Here is a 21,845-nt window from a genome sequence, read left to right as displayed (position 1 = left end):
CGTGTGCAAAGGGATCACTATGGGAGGTGAGCGGGGACATCGCCTGCTGTGAATGGTGGACTCTGCCGAAAACTCGTCCTGAAAGGACAGGAACTAGAACGTCTAAAGTAGCCCATGTGGCCAGTGGAAGAATAGAGATTGAGATATGGAAATAAAAAACATTGGCAAATTTAAGAATGTAACTCAAAAACCTGGTTTAAACAATATCATTCTCTGGTGACACTTTCTGTGAAACTTTCAGCAGGTTTCACTCCCCCAAACTATTTACAGTTGAACCCAGCAGTTTCCATCCACTATATATAAAGACACATCTGCAGGTTTTTCTCAATATCTGACATGAAATCAGAATAAACCTTTCCCGTTTTAGGACAATTAGGATTTTACCATAATGTTTAATATTTGCCAAATGCCAGAATAATGAGAGAGAGAAGGTTTTAAGGCATTTTTATTACTTACTGCAAAGTCAAAAGTTTCCATATACTAAGATTACTATGCCTTTAAACAATTCTGGACGGCCCATATGATGACGTCATGTGTTTTGAAGCTTCTGATAGGTTTTTTTGACAACATCTGAGTTAATTAGAGACACACCTGTGGATGTATTTTAATGCACACCTGAAACACACTGCTTGTTTGTGTAGCATCACAGGAAAGTCTAAAGAAATCAGCCAAGACATCAGGAAGAGAATTGTGGACTTGCACAAGTCTGGCTCATCCTTGGGTACAATTTCAAGATCCCTGAAGTTGCCTCGTTCATCTGTACAAACAATTATACGCAAATACAAACAAGATGGGAATGTCCAGCCATCATACCGCTCAGGAAGGAGACGGGTTCTGTGTCCCAGAGATGAATGTGCTTTGGTCCGACATGTGCATATCAACCCAAGGACAAAAGCAAAAGACCTTGTGAAGATGATGGCGGAAGCTGGTAAGATTGTGTCAATATCCACAGTGAAACGAGTACTGTATCAACATCGGCTGAAAGGCCGCTCTGCCAGGAAGCCATTACTCCAAAAGAAACATAAAAAAGCCAGATTAGCAAATGCACACAGGAACAAAGACCTTAATTTTTGGAGACACGTTCTGTGCTCTGATGAAACTAAAATGTAACTTTTTGGGCCATAATGGACATCGTTACTTTTGGAGGAAAAAGGGAGAAGCTTGGAAACCTAAGAACACCATCCCAACTGTAAAACACGGCGGTGGCAGCATCATGTTGTGGGGTTATTTTGCTGCAGGAGGGACTGGTGCACTTCACAAAATAGATGCCATCATGAGAAAAGAAGATTATGTGGCAATACTGAAGCAACATCTCAAGACATCAGCCAGGAAGGTAAAGTATGGGTGGAAATGGGTCTTCCAAATGGACAATGACCCGAAGCATACTGCCAAAATGGTGACAAAGTGGCTTAAGGATAACAAAGTCAATGTTTTGGAGCGGCCATCACAAAGCCCTGATCTCAATCCTATTGAAAATTTATGGGCAAAGCTAAAAAGGCTGCGAGCGCCGAGCAAAGCGACCTGCAAACCTGGATCAGTTACTCCAGTTCTGTCAGGAGGAATCGGCCCAAATTCCACCAACTATTGTGAGAAGCTGTGGAAGGAAATCCCAAACGTGTGACCCAAGTCATTCAGTATAAGGGCAATGGGACCAAATACTAATGAAATGGATGGAAACTTTTGACTTTGCAGTAAGTAATAAAAACACCTTAAAACCTTCTCTCTCTCTCATTATTCTGGCATTTGGCAAATATTAAACATTATGGTAAAATCCTAATTGTCCTAAAACGGGAAAGGTTTATTCTGATTTCATGTCAGATATTGAGAAAAACCTGCAGATGTGTCTTTATATATAGTGGATGGAAACTTCTGGCTTCAACTGTATATATGCACATGTCTCTTTCAAAGATAAAGTACAGCAATCCCTTTACATGTCCGGTCAGCTCCTCCGTTATTGAGAAATCAGTGTTGGAATTAATATGCAAATGAGGCTGAAGAGCTATGGTAGATCTGAAGCCTCTATCACTCCAGCTCTAATCACCATCCAGCGCCTTCTGCTCCTGACTGATGGCTCCTTTTCCTGAAGTCACACAGGCTGTCAGTCAAGCAGGAGGAAGCGGCGCTCAGCGAGGAATAGAGCTTGAGCGTCAGAGGCTTCAGATCTACCATAGCTCTTCAGTCTAATTTGCATATTAATTTAAATGTTGATTTCTCATGAACAGAAAAGGATTAACAGTCTGATCATGTAAATGTCTTGCTGGATTTGTCTTTGACAGAGCTACATGCACATATAAATAATTTTGGGGTGGGGGGTAAAATCCTGCTGATAGATTCCCTTTAAACTTCTACTTTCCCCATAATGCAGTTTATTACAATGTATCATTGGGATCAGATTGATACATTGCCCTGTTACAGTGTTCTCAGCTTCTGGATATAAGTACGGCTTTCATTCACTGACAGCAAACAGAGGTCTTGAAAATGGCAAAGAGGTTTTTACACAAAGTATATTAGTAACATACTAACGATATATTCTGCCGCTGCAGAGCTTCTAGTTCCGCAATACTTAGGGTTTCTATACAGGTTTGGATGGAAGGATCATTTATCTGATGTCACAATGTAACCGTGCGTGCAATGAATCGATGTGTAATATGGCGGCTCCGTCCTGATCAGTCGTGTGTCGTCCTCAGGGCAGAGGACGATAACTGGATTTGACTGCACCCTCTTCACCTCTGCTGCACTGAGTACCACTCTGCTGTGCTCTGGTTTCCATCGTTCCCCTAATAACTAACCCCCGCCGGACTGGATGTGTCTTATTGAAGCAATAAAACGTCATGCAATGTGTGGTGAGCGTCGGCCCAGGGGCGGCCGGAGGCGTCTGCACGCCGCACGTGGTGAAAATAAAAAACACGACAGATTCCAGCTCTGCAGCACAGGTGCTTCCCATTTCCTCTGCTCAGACCAGACTGGTTTTATAGTCCACACCTATTTGGAATCAATGCGCCAAACCACCATCTGCTTCCACTTTAAGACACATAGGAACAGTCGGGGGTTGCGCTGATGCGGTTTGGCGTTCCGGCAAAATAAATTGTATAACAAGCTCTGTGTTTTTTCTTTACGAGTTGCCGTAAGGTGTAAAATCCCCCGTGTCAGCAGAACAGACTTCACCTCGTTGGAATGAGTCCGGTTCTGATGCTTCGCACGGTCGGACGCGTTGGAAAACGCCTTGTTGCAGCCCTCGTGCTCGCACACGTACGGCTTCTCTCCGGTGTGGGAGCGCAGATGAGTCTTCAGATTTTCTAGCCTGGAATATGCTTTAAAGCAACCTTCAAACTGTGGATACAAGGGGGGAAGAACGTTATAAAATGTATGCAACCTCCCCGAAAATAAAGGACCCCCCCCGACTCTCCAGGGACCCTGACTGGCATCAAATCATCCCCACGATTCTCATCCATGGGATACATTTCATTGTTACCATGTTACAAGCAGTCGCTAAGAGCAGCACTTTTACCAGGCGTCCCCCCAGGACTTCCTCGGAGGTGCAGTAAGCATAGTGGTTAGTGACGTCCCCTGGGGGGCAGTGTCAGCGACTCTTTATGGGGCGGACGGTTGCAGCTGCTGATATCGGCACTTTTGCGGCAGCTTACCGTGCATTTATGAGGTTTTTCTCCTGTATGTCTCCTCATATGAACCACCAGCATGTACTGCGCCTTAAACGGCTTCTGCTCCCGCGTGCAATCCTGCCAGCGACACACAAACTCCTTCCTCTCTCCGTGAATGTGTTCATTATTGATGTGCTGCAGAGAGAAGACGGTGAAAGATGATTATCAGCGCGCTGCGGCCGGGGCGCATCATACATCAAATACAGCAACGACAAGAAATATCACCCACTTATACCATCCAGCACCCACACTAAAGAGAAAACTGCAAACTGAGTAAATTGTGTATCTGCCCATCTGCCCCACTAATTCAGAATATATGTAGCCGCACTACCTGTGCGTAGATCTATAGACGCATATATACGGATATATATTGACATTTATGTTTTGCTGGTAAGTTTTCATGTAGGGCTCCCGCAGAGCAATAGAAACTTTCTAACACTAAACATTAAGGCAACAGCAATAAACTCTGTCCGATGAGATGAGCATGTTCGTCATGTATAAGATATTCTGTATGATAATGAGCAAGTTCCTAAGGGGTTGATTTGTGATATGGAGCAGATTCCTCAGGGGTGGCATATGCTGTGACGTAGTAAGTAGGTTTCCCAAGGGTTGGATCTGCTGTATGATAATGAGCAAACTCTTCATGCATAGGACCTGTTGTTTGATAATAAGCAAGTACAAAGTGTGGGTTCTTCTGTGTGATAAGGCGCAGATGTTTTAAGGATGGGACCTGCAGTGTGATAATAAGTAAGTTCCTCAGGGGGAGGTGCTGCTTTGTGGCAATGATTACCATCAGGTTCCAGAAAGGTGGGATCAGCTTGGTGATAATGAGCAGGTTTCTCAGGAGTGGGATTTGCCTAGTGGTAATGATAATGAGCAAGTTTCTCAGGAGCAGGACTTTCCTTGTAGTAATGATAATGAGCAGGTTACTCAGTGTTGGGATATGAACAGTAGTAATGATAATGAGCAGGTTTTGCAGGAGTGAGATTTCCATTGTAGTAATGATAATGGGCAGGTTACTCAGGAATGCGATCCGCTATTAGGTAATTATTAACAATGATTCTTCAGGGATGGAATCTGCCATGCGGTAGTGATAATAAGCAGGTTTCTCCATGAGAAGCATCTGCTGTATGATAATGAACATATTCTTTAGGAACGGGATCTGTTGTGTGATAATAAGCAAGTTCTTCAGGGATGGGACCTACTGTGGTAATAATAATAAGCAGTTCCTTAGGGGTGGGATCTGGAAGGTAATATTGAGCTGGTTCCCTATAGGTGGGTTATGCTGTGCGACAATGAGCAGGTTCCTTTGGGATAAGGTCTGCCCTCGTGCTAATGATAATGAGCATGTTCCTCGTGAGTGGATATTGAGCAGGTTCCCCCATGATTCGAAGCACGAGCTGTGTATAAAGGTCTGCTGCATCCACCTGGATATACACTGTATGTTCACAATCCGGGGTCTCGGGACCACTTACATGAACCAGTTGATCTTGGGTGTCGAACTCCTTGGTGCAGCTTTCCCAGTGACAGTTGGTTTCATAAACGACCTCTGGTTCTTGCTTACAATCCTCTCTGTCAAAGTCGTCTTTCAGCTCCGTCGCATGTTCCTGAAAGGAGGATAAAAAAGCTTTAAATTAGTGATAGAAGTGGAAAATCACATGAAATAAACAACTGTATAAACAATGTAACAATAAAAGAAGGAAAAGAACGTTACAGAAGAAAGAGCCACTGCCGGTGTCACCTCCGCTACACTGCAGCACTGAGTTATTATCAGGCAGGGGGTTCACATACTTCTTTGGAACAATGTATCAGTTTTACAATAAGTAAGCCATGTATGACGAGGGTCACGTTACCGGGGGGCTGGGGGAGTCCCTGCTCGCCGCCTCCTCCTCGATCTTCACTTTGCTTCTCTTACCGATCACCTGATTGACCGTGCTGCTCACCGCCGACTCGCTGCTCTGCTTGTTCTGCAGCCGATGAATGCGACGAAAACAGAAAAAAGAATCGTCAGAATGGAAAGATTTGCTTTATACAAAAAAATAATTTTAGGGCTATTCTTTCATAGAGGATTGTCGATAGTGGATACAATTATAATAAACCTTCAGCTGTGTGAGGACTAAGGAATGGCCTGGCTGTCAGCCTCCGAAGATGTTCAATGACAGCAAGCAAGGATCCTGCACATAGCCTTCATGGTGTGTAAATGGATACCCACAAGAGACTGCTCTGCGGTGGCTGCTCTGCGGTGGCTGCTCTGCGGTGGTTGCCCTGCGGTGGCTAGCTGCTCACCTGGCCGGGGCTGCATGCTGTGTGGCTGCTGTTGGTTGGCACTGGAGCGGCGCTGGCGGTGGGCACACACCCCTGCTGGCGTGATGCAAAGGTGGGAGATGGATGGATGAGAGGACTGTGCCCAAATGTGGAGTTCAGACTGCGCTGCTGGTTCAGAAGCTGCTGATATGCCACTGGGTTGATCGGATGCGGAAAACTGAAGGCCGGGCTGGAAAAAATGGAGGAAACCGTAATATTGTTATTATGTTTCACAGAAGAATGTAGCGGATCATAAAGAATCCGGAAGAAAGTCCCTTCTGCTCTTTATTGCAAAACCATGTGCACAAATACACACAGTGCAGTCTTAAAGTATCCGACGCGTTTTGGAAAACAATTCTTAATGACCACTGTGGACTTGTATTCTGAAACGCATCAGTCGCTTGAAGGCTGCGCTGTATGTCACTTGTGCACAGACACCTACCTGATGGCTCCGGCTGATAAGTGCCCGTAGGAGCCGCTGGCCGCGGAGCTGCTCCTGGAATTATTGATATAAGCCACCAAGGAGTTGGGGGAGGTGCGGATCATGGTCTGCAGGTCAATGCTGGCATCAGACAAGGGCGAGATAGACAGGGCCCGCTTCCGGCTTAACCTCGGGGTGACCCGGGGACTTGAGAACCGGGATACTGGGAAGAATAAAAAATGACGTACAAATCAGTGCAGAAATGTCATAAAATACAGTATATATTCAGAATCATGGCATCCTGTCCATCGGGGATAAGTAGTAACAGCAGTCACACAGGAGGTGTCACTTTATTCTCTTTATTCTAGTGGTCAGTGGTGTCAGCTCTAAGAGATGGAGTACCCTTTTAAATGAAGGACCTGGAGCCCCTAATAGGCTGTCTATCTGCTCTGGAGACCCCCCACCTATGGTAGGGCAGGTCAGTGGCTGGTTTGCTCCTCTTGTCCTGGGGCGACGCCACTTCGGTGCTTTCTGGCGTTACGGCGCCTGAGTAACGACTCCGCTGCTCTGATTGTGTAATGAACAGAGAATCTGCTGGCACCGACATAATTATCCAATGAGGGATGAATAATGACGCTCGGATTACAATGTGTTTTCCTTGCTTTCCTCCCAAGTCTTCGCTCTATTAGCTGGCGGAAGCAGGACAGTGCTGGCAGCCATATCTATCTCTGTTACCTGCCCACCTCTGGGGAGACCTGTTTATTAATGCGCCACTTCCCTTGATAAATTATGAAACACAAAGAAAAACTTTGTGCTCATTTTTCTGTCCTCGTTTGCATTGATTTATGTTGGTGCTCGCCGCTCACCTCGAGGCCCCATTAATACACTCATGTTAGCGCTTCCCCTGCATCCTGTGAGTAACGCTGGTGTCTGCTGCCCGAGGAGAGTAACGCTGGTGTCCGCTGCCCGAGGAGCGTAACGCTGGTGTCCGCTGCCCGAGGAGCGTAACGCTGGTGTCCGTTGCCCGAAGAGCGTAATGCTGGTGTCCGCTGCCCGAGGAGAGTAACGCTGGTGTACGCTGCCCGAGGAGCGTAACGCTGGTGTCCGCTGCCCGAGGAGCGTAACGCTGGTGTCCGCTGCCCGAGGAGGGTAACGCTGGTGTCCGCTGCCCGAGGAGCGTAACGCTGGTGTCCGCTGCCCGAGGAGCGTAACGCTGGTGTCCGCTGCCCGAGGAGGGTAACGCTGGTGTCCGCTGCCCGAGGAGCGTAACGCTGGTGTCCGCTGCCCGAGGAGCGTAACGCTGGTGTCCGCTGCCCGAGGTGTGAACGTCCGCATTGTTACTGTGTCCCCTAATCGTAGACCATGCATGGACCCGTACTGGAGCCAAGATATCGCCCCATATCCTGCAAGTATATGACCTCTGCTCACATCCCTTCTGGATACATTTATACAAAGTACCTTGGTTGCCTCCATTCTGTGTTTGGGCAGCGCCTTATCCCCCCATGATGCGTATCCCCCATGCTTGTATGTTCCCACTTTTCAATGTCTTCCTATAGCCGACCCTAGGATGGAGCATAATGTCCCAGGTCTAATACAGACAGATCTCCGGCTCATACATGAATGACATCAGTAGATATCGGAACAGTCAGGATGTGCCGTCCCAGCACTTGGAATAACATTAAATAGGAGTCGTCTCATGGCCAGTGTCCAGCAGCCGAGCAAATGACCGGCATCTGGCACGGTGCGAGCAATGTGAAGACAAGGGCAGTCACAGAACGGAGCCTGCAGCTGCCTGGACTTTATCAATCCCACACTGTGTGGCCCCGGAGCGCGCAGGCTCCCGTCCAAGGCAATGAAGTGCAGCTCACAACAATCCGGAGCTTTACATGATACATCTTTACCGACCAGAGACCACCCTGGGAATAGTCAGCGGCACTGATCAGACTATTGATCTGTTCTCCCTTTAAATTCAATGTCAAATTTCCCACTGTGCAACCAACTGAAAGCCAAAGGTAATACATCAGGGCTAAGGATAAGTACAGCCACAGCTTCAGTGTAAATTTCTCTTCTTAGAGGTCTACAATTCTCTGCTGATTTATTAGATATTATGGTTTTATAATAGAACATTGTTTTTTTTATACAGAGCTCAAAATCCCCTGGATAGACAGAGATACATGATACTACTCTGCTAACCAGCAACCACCACTAGGGGGAGCTCCCTGTATACAGAGATACATGATAAGATCCTGTCTGCAGCCACCACTAGGGGGAACTCCCTGTATACAGAGATACATGATAAGATTCTGTCTGCTGCCACCACTAGGGGGAGCTCCCTGTATACAGAGATACATGATAAGATTCTGTCTGCTGCCACCACTAGGGGGAGCTCCCTGTATACAGAGATACATGATAAGATCCTGTCTGCTGCCACCACTAGGGGGAGCTCCATGTATACAGAGATACATGATAAGATACTGTCTGCTGCCACCACTAGGGGGAGCTCCCTGTATACAGAGATACATGATAAGATCCTGTCTGCTGCCACCACTAGGGGGAGCTCCATGTATACAGAGATACATGATAAGATACTGTCTGCTGCCACCACTAGGGGGAGCTCCCTGTATACAGAGATACATGATAAGATCCTGTCTGCTGCCACCACTAGGGGGAGCTCCCTGTATACAGAGATACATGATAAGATCCTGTCTGCAGCCACCACTAGGGGGAGCTCCCTGTATACAGAGATACATGATAAGATCCTGTCTGCAGCCACCACTAGGGGGAGCTCCCTGTATGTAGATATACATGATAAGATTCTGTCTGTAGTCACCACTAGGGGGAGCTCCCTGTATGTAGAGATACATAAGATCCTGTCTGCAGTCACCACTAGGGGGAGCTCCCTGTATACAGAGATACATGATAAGATTCTGTCTGCAGCCACCACAAGGGGGAGCTCCCTGTATACAGAGATACATGATAAGATCCTGTCTGCAGCCACCACTAGGGGGAGCTCCCTGTGTACAGAGATACATGATAAGATCCTGTCTGTAGCCACCACTAGGGGGGGACAACATGACACTACAGAAGCTCCCATATGCCTAATCCTGTACTGGAAAATACACGTTTTCTGCTGCTTCGGTGAAAAGCTTTTTCATCTGAGATGTAGAAACAGTTTTCAGAAGCCAAAGCTGAGTCCATTTTGCATTGATGACTTTCCCTCCCGTTTTCTGCCTACGCCCTGAGCTGACAGTAATGAGGCGGCGATCAGACATTTATGTTGTAGGTTTCCTCCTGAGATCGCTCTGGATAATGGCTCCTTTCTCCGCTCTCCGCTTCTGCCATAATGAACCCCATATCCCAGACCCTCACACTTACTGGAGAGGAACTGACAGCTCTCAGTGTTTGCTCCAAACCCCACAGATGATTCCTGGACGCCGATCCTAAAATGATTTTAAATACTTATACTTGTCAGAATGGTTTATAGATTGTACAAATCCAGCGAGTCTGAGAGCATGTGAAATACCCAGATCTAAATACGGAGCCGCAGCCAAACACCCTGCGATCTGGGAACCGTCACCCCTGGATTAAGGTCATGAGCTGTGCCTGCGGCTGCCCGCCGAGCGCTGACAGGTAGACGGCTGAACTGAAGGGGATTTCTGGGTTTATTGTATAAAGAATAATTCTGAAACTTTCTAACTTTCTTTGTGTTTAGGTTCCTCATAATTTTGACCTGCACTGATACATTGTAGCAAACTATCAGAGAAAGACTTGTGCAGCTGTTGTATTTAGCTGACAGAGGATTGTCTAAGCTAATACATTGTAACAACTGTAAGCTGTGAGAAGGGTTGGGGCAGGTCAGGTTAAACTTGGGGTAAACAAGAATTAAGTAGCAGAGATCTTGAAAACTGTGAAAAATGAAATGACGATGCAGAGGAGAAAGTTACAGAACTTTTCTTTATAAAATGATTGGGTACAATGAAAGCAAATACAAAACAATGAGAACACTGCAAGTACTAGCATTTTATAGTGTAGAGACTGTAAAGCTGCATTCTCTGTTATCAGCCATTACACTGTAGCCTTCTCTGAGAAGTTGTTGTGACTAATATAACTGCACTTTTATAAGATCTGGACTGTGCCTGGCCCTTTAATATTATTTCTTTTGCATCAGCAGAAAAGGGGTTAATTAAAGGATAATTTTACACAAAGTTCTCTCCTGGACTCACATTTTCCGCCTGCGCCCAGATCTGGGTTTTAGTCCTAATCCGGTTGTGATGTTTTTGTAAGTAATGACTAAGATGACAATTAAAGTAAACTGCGGCCGCTCAACGCTGGCAAGAAGTCGCTCCACGCACGTGACAAATGTGCGCAGCATCCAGAGAGCGGGGTCGTGCGAGGCCGCACCGTGTGCAGGATGTTCACGAGATCAACTGAGGACCCCCAGAGACAAGATGATGAGTACCGGTCCTGAAGACGACTGCAACTAGACCTGTCCAAAGAGGACTGAACCGAGAGGTTAAAGGGCAACTCCACCCCAAGGGAAGACACTTTTGGATACTGACAGTGAATTCTTGAAATGATTGCACCAGCAGCACAAACCTTTCTCCCTGCCTGGACTCCAGATTGACCTAAACGGATAAATTGCAACAAGCCCCTCAGCTGTCAGCAGGACCAGGTCGCCCTTTTCACTTCAGTTTCTCATGACTTGTCAATTTCTCTTGTGGATCCACATGTGGACTTTCCCCATAGACTAACATTAATGAGGAAAGTCTGCATGTGAAAAAAAAAAATGGCGCTTCTCATTTGCATAATGAGTGGAAGCCGCGCGGCTACTCCGCAGTGTCCGGGCCGCAGGCGGCTCCTGACCGTATGCACATACCCTTTCAAGATCTCTGCTTGCTCTGAGTAAATGGACATTTTTTTGTCGACATGTTGATGATGAGGAGCAGTCCTGTCTTATAGTAATACAAAGTAAATGGATGCACAGCCATTATATCACTGGACGGTGCCCCATTATGTATCAACCTGGAAAACAGAAACACCCGGCAATGTGCACTCCTGGAAAGTACAAAACAATTTTATTGAACAAAAGCTATAAGTGATACGGTAAATCCACTCTAAAAACACCGCTACAGCAGACGTGATCACTACTACGTAAATATATTAAATATATATATATACACAGTACAGACCTAAAGTTTGGACACACCTTCTCATTTAAAGATTTTTCTGAATTTTCAGGACTATGAAAATTGCAGATTCGCACTGAAGGCATCAAAACTATGAATTAACACATGTGGAATTATATACTTAACAAAAAAGTGTGAAACAACTGAAAATATGTCTTATATTCTAGGTTCTTCACAGTAGCCACCTTTTGCTTTGATGACTGCTTTGCACACTCTTGGCATTCTCTTCATGAGCTTCAAGAGGTAGTCACCGGAAATGGTCTTCACTTCACAGGTGTGCCCTGTCAGGTTTAATAAGTGGGATTTCTTGCCTTATAAATGGGGTTGGGACCATCAGTTGTGTTGTGCAGAAGTCAGGTGGATACACAGCTGATAGTCCTACTGAATAGACTGTTAGAATTTGTATTATGGCAAGAAAAAAGCAGCTAAGTAAAGAAAAACGAGTGGCCATCATTACTTTAAGAAATGAAGGTCAGTCAGTCTGAAAAATTGGGAAAACTTTGAAAGTGTCCCCAAGTGCAGTTGCAAAAACCATCAAGCGCTACAAAGAAACTGACTCACATGAGGACCAACCCAGGAAAGGAAGACCAAGAGTCACCTCTGCTTCTGAGGATAAGTTTATCCGAGTCACCAGCCTCAGAAATCTCAGGTTAACAGCAGCTCAGATTAGAGACCAGGTCAATGCCACACAGAGTTCTAGCAGCAGACACATCTCTACAACAACTGTTAAGAGGAGACTTTGTGCAGCAGGCCTTCATGGTAAAATAGCTGCTAGGAAACCACTGCTAAGGACAGGCAACAAGCAGAAGAGACTTGTTTGGGCTAAAGAACACAAGGAATGGACATTAGACCAGAGGAAATCTGTGCTTTGTTCTGATGAGTCCAAATTTGAGATCTTTGGTTCCAACCACCGTGTCATTGTGTGACGCAGAAAAGGTGAACGGATGGACTCTACATGCCTGGTTCCCACCGTGAAGCATGGAGGAGGAGGTGTGATGGTGTGGGGGGCTTTGCTGGTGACACTGTTGGGGATTTATTCAAAATTGAAGGCATACTGAACCAGCATGGCTACCACAGCATCTTGCAGCGGCATGCTATTATATCCGGTTTGTGTTTAGTTGGACCATCATTTATTTTTCAACAGGACAATGACCCCAAACACCTCCAGGCTGTGTAAGGGCTATTTGACCAAGAAGGAGAGTGATGGGGGGGCTACGCCAGATGACCTGGCCTCCACAGTCACCAGACCTGAACCCAATCGAGATGGTTTGGGGTGAGCTGGACCGCAGAGTGAAGGCAAAAGGGCCCACAAGTGCTAAGCATCTCTGGGAACTCCTTCAAGATTGTTGGAAGACCATTTCCGGTGACTACCTCTTGAAGCTCATCAAGAGAATGCCAAGAGCGTGCAAAGCAGTCATCAAAGGAAAAGGTGGCTACTGTGAAGAACCTAGAATATAAGACATATTTTCAGTTGTTTCACACTTTTTTGTTAAGTATATAATTCCACATGTGGTAATTCATAGTTTTGATGCCTTCAGTGTGAATGTACAATCTTCATAATCAAGAAAATACAGAAAAATCTTTAAATGAGAAGGTGTGTCCAAACTTTTGGTCTGTACTGTATTATATATATTAATAAATACTAGTGTATTTCTGTTTGGTGTGATTGATTATCTTACTCGCAGCTGAAGCACTTGTTACAGTGGCATCTAGGCAGTTCTGTAGGCACTGATACAATGAAACCAACTATCAGGACAGGAGAGATTTGTGCTGTTGATGGGTTTACACTGGAAACCATTGTAACAAACTCTCAGCTGTTCACTGACATCAAGCAGAGTCTGAGAACGGTGAAGAATGAACACACCAAGTACATTAGAAAGCTGTGTAGACTGGTGTCCCCCTCTTGTGTGGATTGTGGGGGCTGGAGGGTCACTTCTCGCCTCATACTGTAAGACATGATCTGTCAGCAGTGCACACATCATGTACGGGGGGACAGATTTATAAATGAAGTCCTTAATGCGCAGGTACCTCCACCTCCCACCGCCCCGGCCAGCGCAGAAAATCTGCAAATAATTAATGGAGCGTTTTGCCTGTTTTGAGGGAAATGGAATCCAGATCTTGATTAGAGGCAGCAGCTGATGACGAGGCGACCCTAGACTCTAATCTGGTCGCTCTTTACTAAAACACTGCCGCCCCTGTCTGATGGCGCTGGCGGAGAATCCCCCATCAGGATGCAATTAATGACACAATGCCAAATATTGTATGGGGGCAGATAAGGGGGGCTCGCGGCTGATGGCTGCCACAGAACACAGATCAGAGGACCCCCGAAAACTCATTGTTTACCAGGATTTACTGAGACCTCATTAACATATATTAACAAATGTTACTACACAATATCGTATGTTACTGTATGCTGCTATACAATACTGTACGTTACTATATAATACCATATATTACTGAGTTACTATAGAATACAGTATATTGGTGTATGTTACTATATAATATATCACTGTCGTATGTTGCTATATATAAAATAATTATATCTAATACCATATATTACCATACAGAGTCGCTGTGTGTCACCGTATATTACTCTATGCCGCTGCATGTTACACGTATGTACATCACTTTGTGATACTTTGTTACTCGATACTGCTGTATGCCACCATATGTAATCACATAACTAAAAGTCACTGTAAGATACTATGTTACTGATATACCGTATATATTATCACCCAGAATGTAACTGTGATACTAGGCTATACCCTGCGTTACTGTAGGAGGATTGTATGTTATTGTGTTAGGCTGTGTGCCCACTATGCGTTTTTTAAGGCAATTCCGCTGCAGAAACACTTAAAAAATGCTTGGTAGAAGGCCTGCCATGTTCCTCAATGATAATCCTCATGCTGTGCACATGCTGCAGAAATTTCCGCTGCATATTATCATTGCCTAAAAATCCGCAGCACTACCAATTATTTTGCGGAATTGCAGCATTTTCGCCGCCATTGACTTGCATTGGAACGCATGGAATCTGCATCACTGCATCTGTACATGCGGATAACATGAGTTTCAATGTGCGGATGGTACCCGGGTGTGGAGGACAGGAGACTCTCATCAAGACCCGGGTACCATAGAATCTGTAAAAAAATAGAATTTAAAATAAAAAATATACATTGTACTTACCTTCTGATGGCCCCCGGTCTTCTCTCCGGTGCGTCCTGGCTCCCTGGTGGCTCGTGATGGTGTAAAAGGACCTTCCATGACATCATTTAGTCATGTGACGGGTCACGAGACCGCTGACGTCGGCGGTCGTGTGACCCGTCACATGACTAAATGACGTCATGGCAGGTCTTTTTAGTCCACCGCGAGCCACCAGGGAGCCAGGACGCACCGGAGAGAAGACCGGGGGCCATCAGAAGGTAAGTATATATTTATTTTTTATTTTTTACCATTCTTTTCCGGTCACACTATATATGCCGGTTGCCGGTTACATGGATTTATACAGTGTGACCAAGTTGTCAAGCACTTTCCAAGTGATGCTAAAATCGCTTGTCAACCCGCATGCGGAAATGCAAGTGAAGAACGCTTCACATCCGCATGTCCCTGGCAGGAAAAACGCATGTACAATCCGCATGCACAATCCGCATGCACAATCCGCATGCACAATCCACATGTACAATCCGCATGCACAATCCTCATGTACAATCAGCATGTACAATCTGCATGCACAATCCGCATGCACAATCTGCATGCACAATCCGCATGTACAATCCGCATGCACAATCCGCATGTACAATCCTCATGTACAATCCGCATGCACAATCCGCATGTACAATCCGCATGCACAATCCGCATGCACAATCCGCATGCACAATCCGCATGTACAATTTGCATGCACAATCCGCATGTACAATCCGCATGTACAATCCGCATGCACAATCCGCATGTACAATCCTCATGTACAATCCGCACATACAATCCACACGTACAATCCGCATGCACAATCCGCATGCACAATCCGCATGCACAATCCGCACGCACAATCCCCATGTACAATCCGCGTGTACAATCCGCACGTACAATCCGCATGCACAATCCGCATGCACAATCCGCACGCACAATCCCCATGTACAATCCGCATGTACAATTCGCATGCACAATCCGCATGTACAATCCGCATGTACAATTCGCATGCACAATCCGCATGTACAATCCGCATGTACAATCCGCATGCACAATCCGCATGTACAATCCTCATGTACAATCCGCACATACAATCCGCACGTACAATCCGCATGTACAATCCGCATGTACAATCCACATGTACAATCCGCACGTACAATCCGCATGTACAATCCGCATCCGCATGTACAATCCGCACGTACAATCCGCACGTACAATCCGCATGTACAATCCGCATGCACAATCCGCATGCACAATCCGCATGTACAATCCGCATGTACAATTCGCATGCACAATCCGCATGTACAATCCACATGTACAATCCACATGCACAATCCGCATGCACAATCCGCGTGTACAATACACGTGTACAATCCGCGTGTACAATCCGCATGTACAATCCGCATGCACAATCCGCATGCACAATCCGCATGCACAATCCGCATGCACAATCCGCGTGTACAATCCGCGTGTACAATCCGCATGTACAATCCGCATGTACAATCCGCATGCACAATCCGCATGTACAATCCGTATGTACAATCCACATGCACAATCCGCATGTACAATCCACATGTACAATCCACATGCACAATCCGCATGTACAATCCACATGTACAATCCGTATGTACAATCCACATGCACAATCCACATGTACAATCCGCATGTACAATCCGCATGCGTTTTTTCTGCCAGGGAGAAGCAGAAACGCTCAGGAAAAATCCGGAGCATTTCTGCATCGTGGGCACATAGCCTTACTGTTACTTGCTGTGTTACACAATATGACAGTAGATGTAACCATATTACTCAGAGCTACTGTAAGTTGCTGTAAGTTGCTTTATTACTATATTAAACCATATACAGTGCCTTGAAAAAGTCTTCATACCCCGTGAAATTTTCCACATTTTTCACGTTACACCCACAAACTTGAATGTATTTTATTGGGATTTTGTGTGATACCAACACAAAGTAACAAGTATTTGTGAGGTGTAAAGGAAATGATACGAGGTTTACTAATTGTTTTAAAAATATAAATCTGAACATTGTGCCGTGCATTAGTATTCAGCCCCCCTGAGTCAGTACTTTGTAGGACCACCTCTCACTGCAGTTACTGCTGCAGTCATTTGGGCAACACTCTTTTCAAAAAATAATTAGACTTTTTTGATAAAAATGTATGATGAAATACATCACTATTTTCAACAAACTATTTTTGAGTTATATTCTAATCAATGGAATTGCAATTAGAGATAAAGGCGTCCGTTATTGCATAGTGCAATTTAATTTTAATATGCATGTCCTTCGTCTCGCCTTCTTGGAAGCACTTCATGTAAATATATACAAGTTTTAATTGTTTCTTTATTATCTTTTGAATAAAGGTTTTTGTGGTTTAATACTCATGTTTCTCAAAAAGTCTAATTATTTTTGGAAAAGAGTGTTGCATGTATAGTCGAGTTATACCGAATAAGGACATGGATTCCAGATAACAATATAAGTGTATGCAGTCTTTTGGGGTCCGTCTCTCCCACCTTTCTCTGCTGGAGTCTTTTGGGGTCTGTCTCTCCCACATTTCGCGGCTGCAGTCTTTTGGGGTCGGTTTCTCTCACCTTTCTCTGCTGCAGTCTTTTGGGGTCGGTCTCTCCCACCTTTCTCTGCTGCAGTCTCTTGGGGTCTGTCTCTCTCACCTTTCTCTGCTGCAGTCTTTTGGGGTCTGTCTCTCAGCTTTCTCTGCTGCAGTCTCTTGGGGTCTGTCTCTCCAGCTTTCTCTGCTGCAGTCTTTTGGGGTCGGTCTCTCCCACATTTCGCTGCTGCAGTCTTTTGGGGTCTGTCTCTCCACCTTTCTCTGCTGCAGTCTCTTGGGTCTGTCTCTCCAGCTTTCTCTGCTACAGTCTTTTGGGGTCTGTCTCTCCACCTTTCTCTGCTGCAGTCTTTTGGGGTCTGTCTCTCTCACCTTTCTCTGCTGCAGTCTTTTGGGGTCTGTCTCTCAGCTTTCTCTGCTGCAGTCTCTTGGGGTCTGTCTCTCCCACATTTCGCTGCTGCAGTCTTTTGGGGTCTGTCTCTCCACCTTTCTCTGCTGCAGTCTCTTGGGGTCTGTCTCTCCAGCTTTCTCTGCTGCAGTCTTTTGGGGTCTGTCTCTCCACCTTTCTCTGCTGCAGTCTTTTGGGGTCTGTCTCTCCACCTTTCTCTGCTGCAGTCTCTTGGGGTCTGTCTCTCTCACCTTTCTCTGCTGCAGTCTTTTGGGGTCTGTCTCTCCACCTTTCTCTGCTGCAGTCTTTTGGGGTCTGTCTCTCCACCTTTCTCTGCTGCAGTCTTTTGGGGTCTGTCACTCCCACCTTCCTCTGCTGCAGTCTTTTGGGGTCTGTCTCTCAGCTTTCTCTGCTGCAGTCTTTTGGGGTCTGTCTCTCCACCTTTCTCTGCTGCAGTCTTTTGGGGTCTGTCTCTCCACCTTTCTCTGCTGCAGTCTTTTGGGGTCTGTCTCTCCCACCTTTCTCTGCTGGAGTCTTTTGGGGTCTGTCTCTCCACCTTTCTCTGCTGCAGTCTCTTGGGGTCTGTCTCTCCCATCTTTCTCTGCTGCAGTCTTTTGGGGTCTGTCTCTCAGCTTTCTCTGCTGCAGTCTTTTGGGGTCTGTCTCTCCACCTTTCTCTGCTGCAGTCTTTTGGGGTCTGTCTCTCCACCTTTCTCTGCTGCAGTCTTTTGGGGTCTGTCTCTCCCACCTTTCTCTGCTGGAGTCTTTTGGGGTCTGTCTCTCCACCTTTCTCTGCTGCAGTCTCTTGGGGTCTGTCTCTCCCATCTTTCTCTGCTGCAGTCTTTTGGGGTCTGTCTCTCAGCTTTCTCTGCTGCAGTCTTTTGGGGTCTGTCTCTCCACCTTTCTCTGCTGCAGTCTTTTGGGGTCTGTCTCTCCAGCTTTGCACACTCGCTCTCGCTCAGAGATCGGATGGAGACGTCCGTGATCAGTAATTTTCCCGTCTTGTCACAGTTTCTCTGGGATTTGGGTCTGGACTGTGACTGCACCATTCACACACAGGAATTTGCTCTGATCTAAGCCCTCCATTGTAGCTCTCGCAGGATGGTGAGGATCGTTGTCCTGCTGAAGGTGAACCTATGCCCCAGTCTCAGGTCTTCTGCAGCCTCTAACAGGTTTTCCTCCAGGATTGCCCTGTATTTAGCTCCATCCATCTACCATTATCTCTGACCAGCTTTCCTGCTCCTGCTGAAGAAAAGCCTCTTCACAGCATGATGGTGTCACCACCATGTGTGACGGTGGGGATGGTGTTTTCAGGATGATGTGCAGTGTTAGTTTTCCGCCACACATAGAGCATTGCATTTGGCCTAGAAAGTTCTACTTTACTCTCATCTGAGCAGTGCCCCTTTCTTCTTCTTCTTCCACGTGCTCGCTGTGTCGCCTACATGGGACTTCTTAAGGCTTTAAAAAATGGCTTCTTCTTGCCGCTCTTCCATAAAGGGCAGATTTGTGGAGTACACGGCTAATAGTTGTCTTTTGGACAGCTTTACCCCCTGCACTGTGGATCACTGCAGCTCCTCCAGAGGGACCATGGGCCTCTTGGCTGCTTCTCTGATTAGTGCTCTCCTTGCTTGGGATGTCAGTTTCGGTGGACGGCCATGTCTTGGTGGGTTTGCAGTTGTGCCATAGTCCTTCCATTTTTGGATGATGGATTGATGCTCCATGAGATGTTCACAGGTTGGGCTATTTTGTATAACCTAACTCTGCTTTACTCTTCTCCACAACTTTATCCCTGACCTGTCTGGTGGTCTCCTTGGTTTTCAGCTTCATCCCTGACCTGTCTGGTGGGTTCCTTGGTTTTCAGCTTTATCCCTGACATGTCTGGTGGGCTCCTTGGTTTTCAGCTTTATCCCCGACCTGTCTGGTGGGATCCTTGGTTTTCAGCTTTATCCCTGACCTGTCTGGTGGGCTCCTTGGTTTTCAGTTTTATCCTTGACCTGTCTGGTGGGATCCTTGGTTTTCACCTTTATTCCTGACCTGTCTGGTGGGCTCCTTGGTATTCAGCTTTATCCTGGGCCTGTCTGGTGGGCTCCTCGGTTTCTATGATGCTGTTTGATCCCTAATGTTCTCACACAAACCCCTGAGGCCTTTACAGAACAGCTGTAGTTATACTGAGGATAAATCATACCCAGGTGAACGCAATGTACTAATTATGTGACTTCTGGGAAAAATTGGTCACTTGGGACTTTATTTAGGAGCATCAGACTACAGGAGGCTGAATACTAAAGCACATCACAATTTTCAGATTTATATATTTAAAATAATTAGAAAACCTCTTATCAATTCCTTTACAGTTCACCAATACTTGCTATTTTGTGATGGTATTGCATAAAACCCCAATAAATACATTTAAGCTTGTGGATGTAACGTGAATGTGGAAAAGTTCATGGGGTATGAAGACTTTTTCAAGGCACTGTACTATTTTATGATATATTATTAGCTGTGAATCCAGCTCTGGAGTGAGATATAACTGACTAGAAGCAGCAGCATGGAGGACATTATACAGCAGTACTGAGCAGTGTATCCATGTATACAGCTCCGTGGTGATATAAAACACTTACTAGAAAGCATAAGCGGGGGGGGGGAGAAGAAGTGACTCATAAGTGGAGAAAAAGGCAGATTTTTAAGCTTGTATTTTTAATTTTGGAAAGTATAGAAAGGATAGCGACCATTTAAGGAGCTCACAGTCTGCACATTACTGTAGTTTACCAACAGGGGGCGGTATGTATAACTGTTTAATAGTCGCAAACATTGGTGATACAGGAAGAATCCTGATGAGATGGCTGGGGAATGAAGGGTTAAGAGGTGAATGGAAGTTGTTGTAGTTCTGAAGTGATGAAAGCTGCGGCCACCGGAAACCTGAGAACATCGGTGGATTCAAAGCGGATCCCGATCACAGAGTCATCCCACACCCAGCACACGGGAGCGAGGAGGACGGGCAGGGTAGGGGTACCCCGAAATATCCCTGCTGCACCTCTAATGTCTGCACACCATGGGGACATGTTCTATCATCTATCTATCTATATTTTATCTATCTATCTATCTATTATATATATGTATCTATCTATTATATATCTATATCTTATCTATCTGTCTATGTACTGTATTATATATCTATATTTTATCTATCTATTATCTATCTATCTATTATATATGTATCTATGTATTATATATCTATATTTTATCTATCTACTATCTATCTTTTATATATGTATCTATGTATTATATATCTATATTTTATCTATCTATTATCTATCTATGTGTTATCTATCTATTATATATGTATCTATGTATTATATATCTATCTATTATCTATCTATCTATCTATTATATATGTATCTATGTATTATATATCTATCTATTATCTATCTATTATATATGTATCTATGTATTATATATCTATATTTTATCTATCTATCTATTATCTATTATATATGTATCTATGTATCATATATCTATCTATCTAGATATTTTAAAAGTACAAGGTGAACTTACCATCCATAGGAGTCAGGTAATCATGGAGGTGGCCGCCGCTCCCCGCAGCTCCAGTCTGCAGTAGGAGCTCTCCATAGGGACTGGGGTGTCCGGCCAGCAGCGTCATCTGGTGGTAGTAATCTGCAGGGTTGACGCCAGGTGGCGGGGGTGCAATCCCGAAGATGCCTCTTTCTTTTAAGTGCTCGTGGGCAACTGTGAGGAAAGAGCAGAGCGGGGTTACTGGCGACTCTCGCACTTCTCTACACCATTTGGAAATATTTTGGAAGATTGAAGAATGGAGACTGGGAGTGTTTGTTCAGCCAGACAAAAGCCTCCGGACGGACGCTGGATAATATCTCCATTTTCGTCCCAGAAATGTGGCTCTTAGGCTATTTTTAGAAGCTTCTCATAATGGGGGTCTTGACATTGACAGATATGTCCCTCCAACCACAGACAACCAAAACACAAGGAAAACACAAAGCCTCACTACATCATTAATATCAATGATTGCATTTTATAATATTAGTAGTCATATTGTAACTATGTACATATAGTAAATTATAGAATAGAGATTGAAACAAAAAAAGGACTGGATACAA

At 45.3% G+C, this 21,845-nt stretch overlaps 1 protein-coding gene across 2 annotated transcripts in view; it reads right to left on the bottom strand.

The window, feature by feature from the left end:
• GLI2 (GLI family zinc finger 2) overlaps positions 1-21,845 on the bottom strand; it is a 294,201-nt gene that overhangs the window by 8,702 nt on the left and 263,654 nt on the right. For both annotated transcript variants that reach the window (XM_073647502.1, XM_073647503.1), the window contains 7 exons: positions 21,268-21,459; positions 6,406-6,607; positions 5,946-6,153; positions 5,513-5,626; positions 5,135-5,266; positions 3,645-3,794; positions 3,166-3,330 (listed from right to left, as the gene is read on the bottom strand). In XM_073647502.1, coding sequence (XP_073503603.1) covers positions 3,166-3,330; positions 3,645-3,794; positions 5,135-5,266; positions 5,513-5,626; positions 5,946-6,153; positions 6,406-6,607; positions 21,268-21,459 — 1,163 coding nt within the window. The remainder of the gene's footprint in view (positions 1-3,165; positions 3,331-3,644; positions 3,795-5,134; positions 5,267-5,512; positions 5,627-5,945; positions 6,154-6,405; positions 6,608-21,267; positions 21,460-21,845) is intronic.

The sequence above is a fragment of the Phyllobates terribilis genome, unplaced genomic scaffold, assembly GCF_046119375.1.
Source record: "Phyllobates terribilis strain yellow unplaced genomic scaffold, ASM4611937v1 Scaffold_9__5_contigs__length_417890890, whole genome shotgun sequence".
Classification (NCBI taxonomy): Eukaryota; Metazoa; Chordata; class Amphibia; order Anura; family Dendrobatidae; genus Phyllobates; species Phyllobates terribilis.
This window is presented reverse-complemented; position numbering and strand designations above follow the sequence as displayed.